This window comes from Chionomys nivalis, chromosome 16 (genome assembly GCF_950005125.1).
Source record: "Chionomys nivalis chromosome 16, mChiNiv1.1, whole genome shotgun sequence".
NCBI lineage: Eukaryota > Metazoa > Chordata > Mammalia > Rodentia > Cricetidae > Chionomys > Chionomys nivalis.
The window spans coordinates 7,216,714-7,232,184 of record NC_080101.1 but is presented as its reverse complement, the minus strand read 5'-3'; the positions used below and the strand labels follow the sequence as shown (position 1 = coordinate 7,232,184).

Here is a 15,471-nt window from a genome sequence, read left to right as displayed (position 1 = left end):
AGAGTGCAATCCGAACACAGTGCCAAGGAGCTGCAGAGAATGAGGCTAGCGACAAACCAGGGGGTCTGGTAACCTGCAATCGTTTGTAAAGAATCAGACCAACAACAAAAAGAATGGGAAACACATGGCACATCTCAGATTCAGTACTAGACTTGCTTAGAAACTAGACTTCTTCAAATTACAAATCTTTTTAGCAAAAGTCAAATATTAAGTGTTAAATTCAAATATTTAAATTAAAAACCTTGATAAAAACCAGTATGGATTCTAAAGCCATAAACCATAGGTGTGAGATGGAGATAATAAATTCTCCTAGGGCTCTGAAATGGGCAAATAACAAAACTTAGAGTAATATATGTTCCTTGAAGGGATGAAGCAAAGAAAATCAAATAGTATTCATCAGCACAGTTTGGGCCATAAATTGTTTCCAATAAACATGTCATATCAAGAGCTCCCAATAGGGGGCGCAATGAAACAAATTTTCTTATGTATTGCAAGAAAGACAAGTACTGAACCATGCCACAAGCAGAAAACCATGGTAGTAGATTAAAATTTTAGGCAGCAATTTATTAAAATACCTCAACGTTTCCAAACTATGAGATAAAGTCCCTTTATGGAAACACTATGACCTGCTTTAAGAGGCCACAGGGACAGAAAGAGCATGACAAGGTCTAAGGAGGCCTTCCACATAGACCAGGTCCTTATGTATCCCTGCGTAATTCATTCATGTACCAGGCTGTGTAGAGTCCGTGCCCGTTTTTACTTTGAATGTAATGTGGTAAAAGACACACTTGGCTGCTGTTGTTCCTAACTGCATGGTCTTCAGTGATGCACAACCGTTTATGCCTTGGAATCTTGATTACAAAAATTAAAACACTCCTGCGTACGTTTCCACAACAAAATTGATTATTGTGGCTTCAGAAAAGAATAATTTGTAGCTCACTTTATAAACAATGTGAACAGCTGGGTGAGACGTGATGACTTAACTGCAAAGATACCAGCAGGCCAGGCATGCCCTAGAGTCTCCCCTACACTTACCTGGCCCCTCAGCAGCCTGCTTCTCCAGCTCAGCGGGTGGCTCGGCCTCCTCTGGTGGGGACGTCCTCTCTGAAGTAGATCTTTCTTTAAGTCCTGCATTTTTTTTTTTATTCACAGTGTTAACTGCCTCATCTTTACAAAGCATTTTTACATATTAAATCAGGAAAAACAACTTTCAGATAGCTGACTAGAGGTGCTAGGAATTCACGATTTCCAGTATTGTGTTTCAAACAGAAGAGAGTTCTCCCTTTCACCGCACAAGGGTCTTCCGTGTGTCTAAGACTCCTTAAAGGGAACTCATGAATATTTACAACATATAGCCACATCTAACCTTGACAAAGGCGGTCAGTGTGGCTCCAAGCCCCTCTCTTGGCTGAGAGGAGGAGGACCTCCTAAGGGAAGCATTGAGACACTCCAGAATCTGAGTCAGGCATTCCAAACTTGACTTGCCCTGCAACGTCTGATTCTTTTGGGAATACTACAGTTTAAATGAACCACATGTAACTCCTTATCTACAGTTTCCTCAAAGGACTACCTAGAAGCAATGTTTTGTTTTGTTTTGTTTTGTTTTCTGGAGCTAAAATGTATCACAAAAAAAAAATCCCTTGTTTAAAAATAAGGAAAATAAGTCAGGGGAGCAAGTTAGCATGAAAACTGGTTTTAAAGGTGCATAAATACTAAGACGGTGCCTTGGTGCTTTGCATGTGAAACATCAGATAAAACCTCACTTAAGTACAGAGTGTAGGAAACAAAGGCATGACCAGAGTCCAGTTCTGTCTGCTGAGCCCTGAGTTTCTCTGCTCTCACTGAGGAGGAAGGAGTGTGGCATCTGGGAAGGTGTGTGCACCGTAGCGCCCTCAGTGCAAGGTGGGGCCTGCGCTCTGCACTCTGGGAACCCTAAGCACCGCAGGACAGCTAATGTCCATGGTTCCCTTATCTCAGCTCCATGCATTTTGCTTTTTTATTCTTTGCCCGCTCTCCTATTCTTGTTCTACCAGATGCCAGTTCTGAAACCTTACAGAGACAGTGCAAAGGCAGCTGACAAGACTGTCTCTCCTCTACTACCCCATCTTTAACACGCTGTGCACACAACGCCGCCACGTGTCAAATGACACCCCACTGGAGCTGGTCATGTCAGTGAAATGACATCCTACTGTAGCAGGTCAGTGCTATATTCAGAGGTGGGGTTAGCACAAATCAGCTATAAACCCTGAAGCAGTGAAAGATTATATTTACACATCTCCTTCATGGAGCCCCTATAAACTTTAACAAGCCACAGAGAAACACTGGCCCAGTACACTGTAGACTCAATCATCTGCTTCACAAACCCAGAAACATAAAGAACACATGTGACCAACTCTGAGTCAAAGGAAAGGATTCTTGTTTGTTTCTTTCTTTTTGTTAGAGCTGGGTTCTTTACTGAGAAGTACAAATGACAAAGGGTTAGGCTGGAATCTGCACTGAGCATTTAAAGTTACAGTCTGGAATGTCATGTGTTCATGTGCCTATAGTTTAGTCCCTGTGACTGCATACAACACACTACAGTTCACACGGGCTCGAAAAAGATTTGCCTCTAATAAGTAGAGCAGAAGCTGGCTTGCTCTCAGCCCCACCTTAGCCTCCGACAGCAACCCAGCTCCCAGCTACAAAAGGACTGCCTGTTCTGCGGTGGAATCTGGAGGAACTCTCCCTGCGATAGTGCACTTGCTGCAGCTGCTTACCATCGCTGTCTAGGTTGATGTTGCCAGGCTACAACAATGGTGGATAGGACGGAGAAAGAAACTTTCCTTACAGCGCCTTGACTGTTGTTCTGTAGACTCGTTAGACTACTTAGGAAACCTTATAATTTATATTTATTAATACCTTTTTCATTTTAATAAAAAGTGCAAGAAGCCATCAAAAGTAAATGAAGTCAACATTTAAACCATTCATAGCACCCTTGACTACTGGACACAATTTTCCTGGGTCCATTATTAATCTGTTTTACCTAATTCACTGCTACCCAACCATACTTGATCAGAATGAAGACAAAATAATACACTTATCTCCATAAATATGTAATAGCTTCAAGCTTACCAAACGGCATCTATAAATTTATTAAACAATATCCATCAGCTGTTAATATGCAGAACTCTTCATAGTAACTGAATTGTGAGCAGTGTGAGCCGTCCAGGAGAACGTGTGCAGTGCGAGCCCCCCAGGAGAACGTGTACAGTGAGAGACCCCCAGGAGAACATGTGCAGTGAGATCCTCCAGGAGAATGTGTGCAATGAGAGCCCCCCAGGAGAACGTGTGCAGTGAGAGCCCCCCAGGAGAATGTGTACAGTGAGATCCCCCCAGGAGAACGTGTGCAGTGAGAGCCCTCCAGGAGAACGTGTGCAGTGAGAGCCCTCCAGGAGAACATGTGCAGTGCGAGCCCCCCAGGAGAACATGTGCAGTGCGAGCCCCCCAGGAGAACGTGTGCAGTGAGATCCTCCAGGAGAATGTGTACAGTGAGATCTTCCAGGAGAATGTGTGCAGTGAGAGCCCTCCAGGAGAATGTGTGCAGTGAGAACCCTACAGAAGAACGTGTGCAGTGAGATTCTCCAGGAGAACATGTGCAGTGAGATCCTCCAGGAGAACGTGTGCAGTGAGAGCCCCCCAGGAGAACGTGTGCAGTGCGAGCCCCCCAGGAGAACGTGTGCAGTGAGATCCTCCTGGAGAATGTGTGCAGTGAGAGCCCCCCAGGAGAATGTGTGCAGTGATAGCCCCACAGGAGAACTGTGCAGTGAGATCCTCCAGGAGAACGTGTGTAGTGAGAGCCCTCCAGGAGAATGTGTGCAGTGAGAGCCCCCAAGGAGAATGTGTGCAGTGAGATCCTCCAGGAGAACGTGTGCAGTGATATTCTCCAGGAGAACGTGTGCAGTGAGAGCACCCCCAGGAGAACTGTGCAGTGAGATTCTCCAGGAGAAAGTGTGCAGTGAGAGCCCCCCAGGAGAACATGTGCAGTGAGATCCTCCAGGAGAATGTGTGCAGTGAGAGCCCTCCAGGAGAACGTATGCAGTGCGACCTCTCCCCCAGAAGGAACAAGTGGAAACATAGGAAACAGAAATTGCTGAGGTTATGAGGTGAGCAGATATTATGGAGGAAATGTGGGCACAAGGGCGATGTCAGAGGAAGGACTCAGCAACTGGATCTCAGTGGACTTCTCAAGGCCAGAAGGACAGGGCCAAGAGCTACACTGCAATCCTCAGGCAATGGAGGAGCAAGCTTAGAAGCTTGAGTCAATGGGACAGGGAAGGAAGGCAGGGTTAAACACAGCAAATGCACACAGTTAGAATAGTAATTAAATTCACGTCACCATCCCCTACTCAAATCCTGTGGCCTCGTTGCGTTGCAGTTACAGCACGTAGGCAGAGTTGAGCATCCTCAGGCCTCACGTGTGGCGTTCATCAGTGTTTTCTCTTTCCCGCTTGAGCTCAGGAGAAAATATGGGTCCAGCTGAACGCTTTATGAAGACCTTTGCATTACAAAGAACTGAAAGTGTGGCCCTTGTCTCACAGACTGTTGACAGACAGCCATTGTCCCATGCCTCTCACTTTAGTCCCCCCACTGAGATTTCAGGGGTCCAGCATCATCAGCATTCTGCAGAAAAGGAACCAGAGGGGCCAAGAGGATGGGTCGCTCACACACGCACAGGTCCCTGTGGTCTCACAGCTGCTCTGACAGTGTCACCACCAACTAGTGAGGAAAATGACCACTGCCAACATGTACACTATGGTGAATCAACCCCCACCGTCCATTTCGAGACTGTTTCCAAAGGGGCACAGCAGATGATGAAATAGGAGTGAAGACCCACCCAGCATCTGGAAAATGACTACAGTCAACTTAACAAAATCCTACCTGTCTATTGCCTTTCACTCATTCAGTGGAAACACCTAAAGGGGATTTGGGCTGAGGTTAAAAGCCTATGAGGAAAGCAGATTCTGGCATAGCAGGTTCTCTGTGAACTTGCAGAATTCACGGAGCTCTGCAGAGTTAGCACAAGCAGGCATGCTGGCCAATTCCTCTCTGATGAGACATGGAAAACAGCCGCAGGGTGGGACCGAGGAAACCCATTAGAGGTAAAGTTAATCCTAATGAAATTCATGGAGAACAGTCAGCAAGCAACGTGCTGACGAAGGAGCCAATGCGGCTGTGCGTAGAAAGAACGTCATCTGAGCGTTAGACGAGAGGGGGAAAAAGGATCTGAGAAAAACTGACAGGCAGGCTTGAAAGCAGTTTTATAAAGTAATCTTTAAGGATAACTGTTCACCAAATGTAAATGACCTCCAAGGTTAATATAAAGTTAATGCAATAACGTCCTTTTTCAAAACTTTACAGCATTATCTCAGAAAATGTACAATGTTAGGGATGTGACAAAAACATCGATACTTAGTTTTGATTTTTCAAGCGTTTCCCCAAAACTCTTCCAGTTGCCAGCTATGTGGAATCATAGATTATTTTTAGCTGGATTTTTTCTAGGGCAGCCTTGGGATTTTAATTATCCTCAGATAGCAATAGGATAAAAAGCAACTACCAGGGGAATAACCGAATAAATCTGAGAGTGGCACAGAACTGAGAGCCACACTCACCACCAAGGCTTAGCTTGGGTTCTGGTTCAGCTGCACATTTTAACTGAGCTCTGGGTGCTAATACATTGGACCAATGGGAACAGCAAGGAAACTCTGTACAGCCATTTGTATCCTCAAAAGAAACAAGAAACTGGCAGAGGAAAGAAAGAAAGAATAAATCAAATTCCAACTCACAAACATTCCCCCCAAAGTAAAAGTGTTTAGTAAGGTTTCCGTGTTTCAGCTGGGTGCTGCTATAAGCCACTTGTCCTGCGACCTCCAACAGCCGTGTGCGCCTTCAGTTCCTGAGTGCTGCTGTTCAAAGGAAGAAGCCACAGTCCACAGCACCAACCCAGCCCCCGCAAGTACAACCAATGCTCATCTGCTTATATTGATCATGATACTAAAACCCCCTCATTGCCTGGAACTAGCATTTCCATTTTTTATACCCCCTTGCCACTGTAACTCCAAAACCTAGGTAAAATTAATAAAATATCTCCATTGAATGCTTTGCCCTTCTCCAGCAAAGAGCGGGGGCAATCACTTGTAGGGAAAACATCACTAAATTTCTTGCAAGTAATTCTTTAATTAAGTCATTTATCTGAACAAAAAGATCTAGCATCAGGATATAGTTTGAAGACACGATAACTGTAATGCATGGGTAACCTGGTTTCTTATTTCTCTTGTCCAAGCAAGTTCGTGGGTGTCACAGAAGCTCCTTCGTGAATGGAATATGTTAAAAAGCTTTCTGCTATTCATTCATGTCCCACCTCAAATTCCTGCACACACAAGGAATGTTTAGCAGGTTCTACTAGGGAGTCTGTTTTTCCAGAACCCTCCAGAAAACTAAGACGACATCTCTCAGGCCTGGTGAAGTCTTCTTGTGTGCCATGCACTCATATCTTACAAGGAATAAAATGGGGCAAATCAGCAGGGCCAAGATTTTGGAAATCGAAGTAGGAAGAACCTCTTAGCACAGATCTAATTGGGAAATCCATCATCCTGAAGCGACAGTCAATAGAGCCACGGACTCCCTGGGTTTGTGTGTACATGGTTTGGTATTTGATGAAAGCAAAATAATAAACAAAATAAAGACACAAGATCCTCACTGCCAACACAGAAAATCAAGTCACCACATTCTGTAATTTCTTTGGGCCTTTGTGTTTGGCCCAAGAATATAACAGAGATCCTGGTGTGCATCTAGAATATAACAGAGATCCTGCTGTGCATCTGGAATATAACAGAGATCCCAGTGTGAGTCTAGAATATAACAGGGATCCCACTGTGCATCTAGAATATAACAGAGATGCCAGTGTGCGTCTAGAATATAACAGAGATCCCTGGTGTGCATCTAGAATATAACAGAGAGCCCAGTGTGCATCTAGAATATAACAGAGATCCCAGGGTGCGTCTAGAATATAACAGAGATCCTGGAAAAAGTAAGTTATTTTTAAAAATTAAAATCTTCCTGATAGCATTTATTATTCTATTATCAAGCTATTTTTATTTTGGCCTACTATCATTATTTTTTGTTTGTGATAGGGTCTTAACATAGCCTAGGCTGACCTCCCTATGTAGCCAAGGATGACCTCAAACTCCCGGTCCTCCTGCCTCCATCTCCCAAGTGTTGAGATTACAGGCAGGAGGCACCATGCCTGGCTCAGATTTTTTTAATCTAAAGATAGATTTGAGCATCATTTACAGATCACAGATCAGCACTCACCATGTAGACATGTCTCATTAAGATTTCCTTTATTAAATGTTTATGTTGGGCTAAACTCTGATCTCAGATTTGTGGTTCTTTGGAAATGGTAAATAATCATGATACACACATTATATATATACCATTTAATCACAACAACTGGCTGGGAATAGTGGACCATACAACCACCACAGTGAAGCAGAAGCCTTTCGATGATTCAGAGCCTATGATATGATAAATGCATTTGGAAATGCTCTCCTTGATAAAACTCTCTCTTCTTTGTTTTAAAATTTAAACATGGTGTTTTGCCTATCTGCATATCTGTGTGAGGCTGTCAGATCTCCTGGAACTGGAACTACAGACAGTTGTGAGCTGCCATGTGAGTGCTGGGAATTGAACCCTGGTCCTCTAATAGGGCAGCCAGTGCTCTTAACCACTAAGACATCTCTCCAGCCCCAAGTCTTTAATTCTGGACAACACACAGGGCTCATAATGGAGTGTCTGGTATGGAGGTGAACAAGGTTTTCTGGTTTAGTTTTGTTTTATGTAATAGAAGAAAGGGGTAAAACAGGAAGATGGGGTAGTGGAAGAGCAACTGAGGAGATCTAAGGGGACAGGAAGTTAAGAGACAAAGTATAAGGCTGGGAGAGCTGAGCCTTGACAGAAAATGGGATATGGAGGGAAAGGGAACTTGGAATGGGCCTAAAGGGGAATGAGTGAGGGGGAGGGCCTCCAGAGACAGTGAGCCTGGGCTGCCTGAGGAGAGCTGAGAGTGGGGAGCACCTAAGACAGGCAGGAAGGGAGTAGAGCCCCCGCCTAGCAGAAATACTGCTCAGATCTCCAGATTCTTTCTTATTGGCCCCAATGGGAGTATTTAATATATTAATAAAACCATTACAACTCATATTATACACATATTTAATCTGAATACATAGTCAATAGGCCAATAAAAATAGAAGTTATTACATTTTATAACACTTGCAAAGCTTCTTTTTTTTAACTTAGAAGCATGACAAAGTATATTTGTTTCACAGAATTTACTGACTGAGCACCAATAAAAACGTTCAGTGGCTAATATGTATCATCCTCCCCAGCCAGAGCAATTTCAGATCTTCTCTGCCCTTTAGCAGCAAAGTAGAATCAAGAATGTCTCTGTTGTTGGGTGGAGACGGAAGTCACCCTCTGTAGGGTGGTGACAGATGTGACCCGCTGTTGGGTGGTAAAGGATGTCACCTGCTGTAGGGTGGCGATAGATGTCATCCGCTGTTGGGTGGTGAAGGGTGTCACCCGCTGTTGGGTGGTGATGGAGGATGTCACCCGCTGTTGAGTGGTGAAGGGTGTCACCCGCTGTTGGGTGGTGAAGGGTGTCACCCGCTGTTGGGTGGTGACGAATGTCACCCGCTGTTGGGTGGTGAAAGGTGTCACCACTATTGTGTGGTGACAGCAGTGACAGCAGTTCTTTCTCTTTCAGTTCTTTCTCTTCTGGTTACTGTCCTTTGGTACGTGAGCAGACCCGGAAGAGTTTCTTCCCTTCTTGTCACCTTTGTCTCTGGAAGCCACTTTACTAGGAACGGCCTTCGTCTCTGCTCCTTTTTTCAGGTTTTCCCTGGACTTAGCACTTCTGTCGGGGTTGGCTTTCTCTGCTTCTCTGTCTTTTTTTCCTCTAGGAGATGTTTTCCGGGATGTGTCTGAGTCGGCCTTCTTTCCCTTCTTGTCCTCCTCCTTCTTCTTCCCACTGGTTCTCTCTTCGCTCTTGCTAGGCACAACCTTCTCTCTCTCCTTCTTAAGGTCCTCTTTGCTGGACACAACCTTCTCTCTCTCCTTCTTAAGGTCCTCTTTGCTGGACACAACCTTCTCTCTCTCCTTCTTAAGGTCCTCTTTGCTGGTTTCTTTAGCTTTCAGGTTTTCCAATCAAAGGAAAAAATGTTTAGTGGTGACACCTCTTAAATCCTAGATGGGCTAGGGATTAAGTACCATCTTGTTCCCGCCCTCTCCACATTGGAATGCTCTCATTCAGAAGTTAGTCTAATGGGTCAAATGTTCTCCTAAAAGGTAAGTAGACCTCTATAAAATATTAGCTGTGAAAGAAATTCTGAGAATATCTCATCTTATTGTTTCAGCTTAAAAATATGGTTTGGCTTGTGTTAACACAGGCTGACATGTAACATTAACCAAGTGAACCCAGCCAGAAGGGCAATTAAGAGTTAACTTCTCACTATACTGCCATAAGGGAAGGAACGAAGGTGCTATGAAAACAAACTTTAACTTGTTTAATGCAAGGATAATTAAAATTTTCAGCTTGAACAAAGTGTCATGTTCTTAATAGTTATCTTTATAGGACTTGAGGGAAAAAAAGGTGCACAAATAAGTTAAGTATCATTTAAATCTTGGCAGCAAAAAAAAATCCACGTATATAAATTTTAAAATTTGTTATCTGTAACATTTACAATGGCAAACTGATTTTTTTTATGTTTACAGCTAACTTCATGTAATCAGCATTCCTTTCTTTAAGTACTTTTCCCTGTTAATATATGAAAAGCCACACAGGCCAAGGCACACGTCCTCTGGGCATTTATGGAGACCGAGTGAAATGAACTAGAAAGTGCAGGTACTTCAAGTCTCACATAAAATGACTTTTCAAAGTTTAACTGAGCAGTTAGCAAAAGCCTCACATTCCTGCTCTCATCAGAAAATTATAAAAGGTTCTTGTTATATAATGCAGCAAGTAAGAAGTCACAAATATAATGAAAGATCTAAATAATAAAACGTGAAAGACGTTTGCCCTAACCAAATTTGACCAAGATTCATATCACACAAAAGCCATTCAAGGTGTACTTTGGATGTGTAGTGTTCAGAAAAGATATTACCTCTCTAGACAGTCTGTGGAGTTCCAATTAAACAAAAATTCACTGAACTCCTATAAAACTACAGATTAAAGTGTACATCTCACTTCATAGAACAACAGAAGATGGCAAGGCAAAATATTGAAATGCTTGCATTGCACACTGCTTTCTGGCCTTATTCTGTACTGTATTTTTGTTTAATTCAATCTTTAATGCTTAAATTGTCTTTATAGTACAGGAGGTAAGATTGCAACTTATTGGCAATTTAGTTCAACATTGCTTATGAAAATAAAATGATATGAATTATTTTCTTCTTGGAAAACATCTTGTTGGGATACATATTAAAAACTAAACTTTTCTCATCCTAAAACTGAAAATGCAAATTTAAAATTCTCATGACAAAGGTCTTACATGTCAATGACTTAAACACAAAAATAATTTACAAATATGTCAAGCACTTGAACACAAAAACTGTCCAAAGATGTTTAAAGAAAATCATGCATGTCTTCCATGCCCTCTTCCTAAAGAACACCAATGCTTACATGTAAAGATAACCAGGCAGAAACAATGCAATGTTAGTCTGCATATAATAGTACACAGGTATAGCGATTTTAATGCATTAAAATATCAAACACAGCAAATTCTACACCAACAATTCAGCGCTCTCGGTTATAAACCTAACTTAGTGTTAGATCACACTAGCTTTTATTATGTTTTAGGACAGTATCCTCATAGCCTTCAGAGAAATTAAATCAATCGCTGACGGATTCGTCATTGTATAGTAATTTTAAAAACTCAGACCATGTAAGGTTTTAGGCAGCAAGTTAAGATGTGCATATATAAATTTAATAGGCGCATTCCAACAAACAGAGTCAGCTATGTTGATAAACTCTTCATCTACAGGCTATTGGGAAGAGCTGATAACATGAAAAGGAAATTAATTAAAATTACAGGCTAGCTAGAGAAAGCAAAAGTCTTCAATTCAGTCTTCAAAACGTTATTTATAACCAGAGTGCCCAAGCCAAAAAGCAGCATTATTAACCAAGTCTGCATTTCCACAAGAAGCGTCATGCACCATCAAGCATGAACTTGATTTTCTAGAGGCTGCTTCAGAAAAATAGAAAATAATACCTTTAGCCTTAGTTTTCCGCTTGGCTAACCCACCAGGTCCTTCTGTTGGTATTTACAAGATAAGGAGAGGTTATGAAGACAAAATGCTGAAGAAATTTGAATTCAGTACCTATAAATTAATTTAAACAGATGTTTCTATGAAATGAATTACTTAACCTTACCACTCAAAACGCAGAAAGCAACCATCATTCACAGAGAGAGTCTTAAGAGGAAGGCTAACTGACCTCTGGTCAAGTCTCTCTGGCTCTGCCCTGCCAAGGCTGGCTCTGCAGGCCACAGATGTCTGTATAGAGCACTGGGGTCCTCCCTTCCCTACGGTATCAGTACTGCTATCCACAACAGCTATTTTGGTAAGATTGTCCTCTTTGAACAAGCATTGCTTTTCCCTATCTCTTAAAATTGAATGTTTCAAGTTACACAGGCAAAGATGAGTCAGGTGAACTTGTTACTATAAAAACGCTGCAAGTGCTTTCTACTCTCGCTCTGGGAAAATCCAGTTCCGATTACGGTTTCTTTCTAACCAACACCAACACTATACACCTTCAGCATAGGCTTTTCTAGAAGGATGTGTTTCCATCTCAGCACACCCCTTCTGTATTTCCCACTCACATAAACATTATTTCTATGCACATGTCGGCAAGCTTTCTAAAGTGGCATTCTAAACTGCCAGTCCATTTCTTGGGTATATCAGGTAGGAGACACAGTTCTGACCATGGGAGGGGGAAGGGTTTACAAATGATTGATTACCCAACAACTGACTCTGGGAAGTATCAAATAAAATCCTCTAAACCATGAGGTTTACCCATTCTAAAGACTACACTACCCATTCTGTTTCCCCAAACTGCAACCAGAACTCCACTTCTGGAATGAGGTGTTCCTATTTTGGTTTTGCTGTTTGCATTCATCATTCTGGAAAGGGAAAGTCTGAAAATATCATGACATTGGCTTCATTCAAAAAACAAAGGAGGGAGAAAAGGGAGGAAAGGTGGGAGGGAGGGAAGGATGGAGGGGAGCAGTGATTAATTAACTGCTCTCTGACTGTATCTGTCACTCCCAGGTGACCTGAGTAACAGCATCAGAGAACAGTTAATTTCCAAAGGCAGAACTTGATACTTTCAAAGACGATCAGTGACAGTGTAGCATTGTAACAAATATGGCCAGCTAGCACTGCCTAACAAGTTTGGTTAATTCAGAATAAAGTACTAAACCTACTTCTGAAACACCAATTTATACACACATGATGTCTAAAGGGAATAGAATATAGCATCTGTGGTCTAGTACTGTGTGTGCCCTCTTCTGGTGCTGCACTGTTTCCATGGCAGCACAGACTCCCGCTAAAATGTGAGGGAGGGGGGCAATCAGACAATCTACTCCCCATCCCATTCATTGGAGCCCAAATGAAATGCCAGAGTTCCATCTTCATCGCCAACAATCCAGAATGCTGCATTAGCATCAGGGCAGAAAAACCATAAGAAAAAGCACTGCACTTCAAACTTTAGATTTGGTGAAAGACCTCAAGGTGAAAGAAAAATGCAACAACATACATTGCCAAGCAACTTTTTCTAAGCTACACCACACACACACACACAGTGACTTTGAAGGTTTTGTTTTTTTTTTTTTTAATGAAAAGATTAGGACAACTATCATACTTGGTTTCTAGATGAAATGTTGGTTCCTGTCACCTGAGCCTCTTCAGGCTGATTTTCCCGGAAGGGACAATGGCACTGAGAAAGAAAGGCGACACCTAGACCCAGCTTGTCCAGGAGGATTTCCCCTGAGGAATCAGGAAAGTGACTCAACAGGCAGTTCTTGAGATTACAAGGAGATGAGGGGAGAGTTTGAAGCGTCTGTCTAAGGACGAGTGGCTTTGAAGGAAAAACAGCTGAGCGATGGGGAAAGGTGGGGAGGTGGGGAGATGGGTGGAGTAGACTAAGGAAACTCAGCTTTGGGAGCAGCGTACTACAGACGTCTGAAGGAGAAGCAGCAATGCTCGGAAGACATCCTAGGACAGGAATAAATATTAATAATGGGGTCAGTGGAGCCAAACCCAGGGTCCACCAGGGGAAAAAAAAAACAGAAAAGAAGTCCCCTTTACAAAGGGGCACGGCGACCATGGGAGGGGGAAGCTTGGAGGATGCTTACAGCTCTACTGAAGGAGGTAGAGGTGAGCAGCAAACCCTAGGCCAGCAGAGCTCTGGGACCGTGATTTGTACTCTCAGGCTTCTGTGGAAGCACAGCAGTGTGAAGCAGCAACAAACACACCTTCACTTTCTTCTTTCTCCCTTTCCTACCAAGGTAGTGCTGCCAGGGACAGAGAGCTCTGTTGAACAATAAGAGACTCGATAACAAGACCATTTACCACAGTGTAAACGGTTTCCCAGCACTGCTGAGAAAACTCTATCAGAGCAGAAAAGAAAACCTCTTGCTACTGGTAAACCACCTGGATGTAAGTTAAGGCCGTCTAGATGGGCATATTAAGAAAACGTAAACAACAACAAAAGATGTACACATTCCCCTCCCCCCCCACCCCCCCCTCCTCATCAGTCTTTGCCCTCCATTGCTTATGACTGTTGGTGACATGGCTAATGACTGGGAATTCTTGAACAGAAGTTTGGAAAAATAAAATGTCTTAGATTTTTCACTTAGAGAGAACGGTCTAATTTGCCCTCTTTTGGCAAATGCCACAGAGGCATTTTCAAAATGTAATGTCCACTACGACATTCAAATGTGTGAACGATTAAGTCAGCAGTTGGATCCCCGGTTTTAACACATGCAGAAAAACAGGACATTGGAAGTTTGGCTCTATTAACCTGTCCTTCCTCCCGACGTCACTGGTTCGCTCCCATTGTTCCCGAAGAGATCACTAGGGGTCTCAGTTCCTCACCTCCCACCTTCCAACACTGGAATACTAGACCCATTCCCAACTCAGGCTACACAAAAGCAACATTTTAAGGTGTGATCCAATGGGTCAGTCGATATGACTGCCCCACTTGGTGAAATGCGTGAAGAGACTCTGCATCTGCTTCCTTCTTAAGAAGGACACTGCTGAGGAAATCTGCCAGTGACGAAAGCTGTAAACTCCACAGCTCAGTAAGACAGTGAAAGAGGCAAGAGAGGACACAGAGCTAAATGGCTGATGGGGAATGAAATCAGACTCACGCACACCCAAGGACCTGTGGAACACCGCCCATCCACTGAGTAAATTTCAAAACGCCACTTCTCTTGTGGGAGAAGGTACCAAATGGGGGTAGTAAAAGAAAAACTTCCATTAGTTCTTGCTTTTGGAAAAGAATCTTCAGTGTTTTTAGTTATACAATAGAAACACCGAGGCTCCTCCATGCTAGTCACGGGAATGACATCAACAAGTGATTAACGCTAACGGATGTCACAGATGTCATTGGTGGACTCCGCAATGAAGCATCAAATAGAGCCGAAGACCCACCCGCAAGGCTCAAGTAGTCCTCAATCTAGCGAGGGTATGGCAGGTTTACCTCAGCAAACATCAGAAAAATATGCCGTGCTGGTCCTATCAAGCCATGTATAAACACAGTCACCAAATTCCTTGTTTAGTGTTCCCATTTACATCTTCATTAAAGAAAATTCCACAGCCCACACCACAGACAGCTTGTTTTACATTTTACAGAGCCAGCACAGTCTTAAGAAAGGGCTGCGAATACCAGTCCTCAGGAGACAGTGCCCAGCAATGAGACAAGCGGCAGGGATGTGTATATCTACTCCCACGGTTCTCCCAAGCTGCCAATATGAAGAGAGATGAGGAAACAACAGTCGGAATAACTAGGAGACACACAAGCCAACCAGGGGTCGAGCACAGAAAAGACTTTTCTTACATGTCTGGAAAGGTCTGTGCAAGGCAGGGGCAATGTGTAGAGAGACTCAAGCAGGACCAGCCAGCATTCCATCCCGTGCCGCATGGAATCCACGCAGGCAGCACGCCGGCAGCCACGCTTCCGCTTCCAAGTTAGTAAGGTCAGCGCCTGGGAAACGCCCATGCAGGAGCTTCGCTCATCCCAGGGAGAAAACAGCGCTGAAAGTAGCCAAAGAACGGGACAGCATCTCCACCTCCCCCCACCCTCTCCCCCCTGTAACTGAACTGGAGACCAGTGCCTTTTCCACAGGAAAAGTGGCCCGGGAGCACCTGAGCAGGAAG

At 43.4% G+C, this 15,471-nt stretch overlaps 1 protein-coding gene across 8 annotated transcripts in view; it reads right to left on the bottom strand.

Annotated features, from left to right (window-relative positions):
- Positions 1-15,471, bottom strand: part of Asph (aspartate beta-hydroxylase) — a 159,719-nt gene that overhangs the window by 106,067 nt on the left and 38,181 nt on the right. For 4 of the 8 annotated variants that reach the window (XM_057790315.1, XM_057790316.1, XM_057790319.1 and 1 more), the window contains one exon: positions 1,036-1,128. The exons of 1 other annotated variant lie outside the window; for it this stretch is intronic. In XM_057790315.1, the coding sequence (XP_057646298.1) occupies positions 1,036-1,128 (93 nt within the window). Of the gene's footprint in view, positions 1-1,035; positions 1,129-8,233; positions 9,225-11,303; positions 11,346-15,471 lie in introns of those variants that run through there. 3 more of the 8 variants (XM_057790321.1, XM_057790322.1, XM_057790323.1) reach the window with 1 other exon arrangement.